Below are 5049 nucleotides of genomic sequence, written 5' to 3' on the forward strand. Positions count from 1 at the left end.
TATATAGGGTTGTCCGGAAAGTTCGTGCCAATTTTTAAAAGAAAGAAAAAGGTCAATAAATACTTGCCATTACATTTTTAATCAACCAAATATGAACCATTTTGTCTCCATCTTTTCTTTAACATGAAAATACCCTCTTTCCAGAATTGAGGTGGTTTCATGGTAAATAAGTTGAAAGTAAAGCTGCTATAAATTGGCACAAACTTTTCGGACAACCCAATATATATATGCAAGAGTTAAGGAATTGAGTAGATAAGATCCGGAATCTTATCTACTCCATTCCTTCACTCTTGCATACCCGGCAACACTGGTCGTCTACCGTGGAATATAAATAGAGCTTATTTCTTTTTATTGTAATTCAATACGAAAAAATCCACAACCTTCTGCCTCAATAAACGACTATTTTCCTTGAAAGTTGTTTTATTTGTATTTATTACTGGTTGCTTGAAGCTAACTTTCTTTCTACACCTCAATCCTTAGATCTTATATTTATATATATATATATATATATATATAAATGAAATCTAAATCGAAATCGTAATTGAACCAAATTCGATGACTGGCACCTGTGCCAGTGGAACGCTAACAGCACCGTCCAAGCGTGATCATTGTCGGAGTAGCTGTCTGGCTTCCTTGCCAGTGGCACATAAATAGCACCAGTTGAGCGTGATCGTTACCAGCGTCGCCTTACTGGCACTTGTGCTGGTGGCACATGAAAAAACATTTGAGCGAGGTTGTTGCCAGTGCCACTGGACTGGCTCCTGTGCAGGTGGCACGTAAAAAAAACACCTTTTTGAGCGTGGCCATTGCCAGTACCGCCTGACTGGCCCTCCAGCCGGTGGCACATAAGAGCACCCACTACACTCTCAGAGTGGTTGGCATTAGGAAGGGCATCCAGCTGTAGAAACTCTGCCAGATCAGAGTGGAGCCTGGTGCAACCATCCGATTCGCCAGTCCTCAGTCAAATCATCCAACCCATGCTAGCATGGAAAGCGGACGTCAAACAATGATGATGATGATATATAAGCATCTTCAGTGTTGTATAGGTATTTGTGAGAGTTTAAGGTGATGTAGCTGAGATATATTATGTATAGTTATGATACCACCTATGTGAATGGACTCTCCAGTCTTATTGATTTGTAGTTTGGAATTTGAAAGGGTTGCAATATGTGGAACATCATGCAAGCTAACATATGTTTTGTTTGTTTTATTATTTTTTGGAGTTTTTTTCCCACTTCTATGAAAATGTTTCCAGGCCATTAGTACTGCTGTAGTCTTTCTTCATTTGTGTTATGTTTACAAGGTTTCTCATAAATAGCATTATAATAAGAGTTTCATTCAACATACCTTAGTGTTGAAGTTCCATCATTCAATCAACATTCAAGTCATGATCATAATGTCTTCTTTTTTTAGCATATTATATTCATCACTAATTTATCTACTGTATTCACCATTTGTAAGCTAATAGGGGAATGGTAAAAGCATCTGCATGATTGTTTCACCTTCAAGAAATGACAGTCAAATTTCCTTCAAAGTTTACCATAGGAAATTACTTCATAATTGGTCATGGTATGGTAAAAGCTTTAGAAATATAAACAGATATTCTCAAAATTTAAGACATAGAGGGGTTTCTAGGGTATTCAAACACAATTTTACTTTCATTTTTGCATATAGAATAAAATTAAAATGTATTGAATTAAAACTGGTGACTCTTTTTTTGATACCGCAGAAGGGTGTATTTGAGTGAATCAAGCTCAATAAATCAAGTACTTGCTTTATTAACCATAGAATGCATTGTCTACCTTAACAGAATTTGAACTCAGAACAATATTACATCCAGATATCATAAAATATTTTTACCAAATGTACTGCCCTTGTCTTAGACTGTAAGTACAACACTTATTGGATGATAGTGACATCTCTTGAAGATTTAATCATGTAATATATTAAAAGGTTCGCAAAGTAGATCACATCTCTTTTCAAGATATGTGTACAGAAGCTTTTGAACTCAGTTATGTGAGGTTATAGAACCCTCATACCTATTTGAAATTTTCTTAACTGTATTGTCTATTCGCAGTTAAATGGACAAAGTCAGTATTTTGAATATGGACACAGTACAGTACTACTGATGGGATACAAATCATGGGCCCTAAATCATTTGAATGATACTCTTACCAACTCATCTAAATGCAATTGTCTTATTTAGAAACAAGTCCAATTGTTACAGAGCACCATTTACCAAGATACCCAAGAATTCTACTTGTGTTTATTTTATTGACTTTTAAAAGATGAAATACAAAACTAAACACTGTAGTAATACATGTCACTTGGGTATTTACTGTTCAAGCCATCTACATCTTTATTCCATTCCTTTCATTTTCACTCATCTCTTTTTCTATCTTTCTGGATAGATTTTATCCTTTGCAGTCTCCTCATTATTTATAACAAGAATAATGACAGTAATTTTTTTTCTTTTTCATTTCCAGGATCAGACCGATGTACCAGCTGGTGTATCACCTACTGTTGCCATTGCTGGAGCAACACAGTCAGGTGGTAGTTATTTAGCAGATGCTATGTCCATCACTAGCAATGAAAGCACTAATGAGTCTATGACAGCAGAGGAGAACAAGCTGAGAGGATACTGGAATCGTCGACTAGATTTCATGCTCTCATGCTTAGGCTATGTGATTGGTCTTGGAAACATCTGGAGGTTTCCTTATTTGGTACATAGGAATGGTGGAGGTTTGTAATTCATTGATATTTTTTAAATTGAAATATTTTGGGGAAAGGAATGACTAGTATAAGTTTGCTGCATGTACAGGTGTGGCTGTGTGGCTTAGAAGCTTGTTTTCCAAACATGGTCATCTTGGATTCAGTCCTACTGCATGGCATCTTGGGCAAATGCCTTCTACTATAGTCCCAAGCTGATTAATGCCTTATGGGTAGATTTGGTTGCTGAAAACTGAAAGAAGCCCATTATAAGCTGTGCATAACACCCACGTACACGTGACCATTCCAGACATGGAAATTTTATTTTGTACATATAACTATAAACATTTGACAACCATGAAAAAGTTATGTAAGAACCTCCATTCTTAAACGCTTTTTATAATTACTAATATTTTTCCTGGAAGACTTTTAAAACCAAAATAGATAAAACATGAAAATACCATATACTTTCTTGCTTTATTCTATCACTATTATCATTATTATTGAGTGAGAGAACAGCACATGTCATCAAAGTGACACTGGGGTACAAATATACAAAGCCCAACATACCCATCATGACTACCCATCTGATAAGGGTACACCAAGCACATGTATCACAACCATGTGTACATGACATGGAGGTTTCATATCAAAATAAACACTGCATGACATTGTAGGTGGAGTCCAGTTAGAATCTTCTTTAGGTCAAGTAGCCCATCCTACTCAAAAGGTCCCTGAATAAGGGTTGTTTAAGGATGTTGAACAAAACACCCATGTTTTCAGAGGTGGAAGAATTCCACTCAAGACATGACTATAATACTCCCTCACTGAATTCTGCTCATGATCAGTGATGCACATATTGTCAACCACTAAGGGTTATGCTCTACTGGTTAAGGTCAAACAACTGACAAGCAAATCTGTGGTATTGAGCAGAATATTTGCTGTAGCCCATCTTTTATACCAAGACAAAACATTTACATGATAGCACTTCCAATCAGTTAGGATCTGAAGCCACGAGAGCCAGTGCCTGGTATTGCATCAGGGCTATTATTATTATTGTTGTTGTTGTTGTTGTCATTGTTGTTGTTGTTGTTTCATGATCTTACAATATTCCAAATACATTTCTTTTAAAAACTTATATTTGTACCTAAAGATATTTTTTTGTTTTTTTTTACATTCAGGGGCTTTTTTTATCCCTTATGTTATCATGTTGATATTTTGTGGAATTCCATTGGCCTATATGGAACTTGCTTATGGTCAGTATGGAAGTCTTGGTCCAATAACAGTTTGGAAAGCAGTACCATTTTTCAAAGGTTTGTAACTTTTATAAAGCTAAATTACATATGAGTCATGTTTCATGATATGAGTCATGTTTTTGAGAAAGCACTGCCCCGTTGTTATAAATATGCAGTTTAGCTCTTTTTTAAAAAATTCCATTTAAGCTCAGCAAAGGTCCCATATAGGAAGCTGTAGTCTTGGAAACCAAATTATACTTAATATTGGATTAAAATAAAGAGTTACAAGAGAGATTGCATATGATAGTCAGTAGGTACAGGTATGGTTGTGTAGCTAAGAAACTCGCTTTGCAATCATATAGTTTCAGGTTCAATCCTGCAGTGTGGCATCTTGGAGGAAGAGTTTTTTACTATAGCACCAGGCAAACCAATGCCTTGTGAGTGAAATTGATAGATGGAAACTGTGTGGAAGCCCATCCTGTGTGTGTGTTTTCATGTTTGCCCCCACCACCATCACCAGAGCCACTTGCACTTGAACAATGGTGTTGGCTTGTTTACATTCTCATAACTTAGTTGTTTAGCAAATGAGACTGACAGAATAAGTACTAGGCTATTTAATAAAAACAAACTTAATACTGTGGTCAATTTAGATTATTTACATTATTTACAATTGATGGATATTTGTCCTCATCTTGATTGTTGTTAGAACACAACGTTTCGGCTGATACATTTGAGTATCAGATTAAATGCCTAGTAGGTATTCTGACTCTGTGTTCTGAGTTCAAATCCAGCCAAGGTCAACTTTGCCTTTTTTCTTTTCAAATGATAAGTAAAGTATCGATCCAAGGTTCTCAGTGTGTTATTATTTCAGTATCTCATCTGGAATATCATTATAGTGAAGTAATTTCTTCCAAGTTGAGTAACAAAAAGGGAAAAAGGAAAACAGCACCAAACTTAAAAGAGGTTGCATCCTTACTAAGTATCGGATCAAGCTAAAGTTACAAATGCTCAATACCAATGATAAAGGTGATTATTAGTATGGTGGTGGTGGTGGTGGTGGTGGTGGTGGTATTGGTGGTGATGTAGTGGAGTGTGTTGGTGGTGG

At 36.0% G+C, this 5049-nt stretch overlaps 1 protein-coding gene across 2 annotated transcripts in view; it reads left to right on the forward strand.

Moving 5' to 3' along the window:
* LOC106884368 (sodium-dependent dopamine transporter) overlaps positions 1-4045 on the forward strand; it is a 242943-nt gene extending 238898 nt beyond the window's left edge. For both annotated transcript variants that reach the window (XM_014935726.2, XM_052967984.1), the window contains exons 14-15: positions 2487-2742; positions 3891-4045. In XM_014935726.2, the coding sequence (XP_014791212.2) occupies positions 2487-2742; positions 3891-4030 (396 nt within the window). In that variant the 3' untranslated portion in view covers positions 4031-4045. The remainder of the gene's footprint in view (positions 1-2486; positions 2743-3890) is intronic.
* The last annotated feature ends 1004 nt before the right edge of the window (positions 4046-5049 follow it).

This window comes from Octopus bimaculoides, chromosome 1 (genome assembly GCF_001194135.2).
Source record: "Octopus bimaculoides isolate UCB-OBI-ISO-001 chromosome 1, ASM119413v2, whole genome shotgun sequence".
NCBI lineage: Eukaryota > Metazoa > Mollusca > Cephalopoda > Octopoda > Octopodidae > Octopus > Octopus bimaculoides.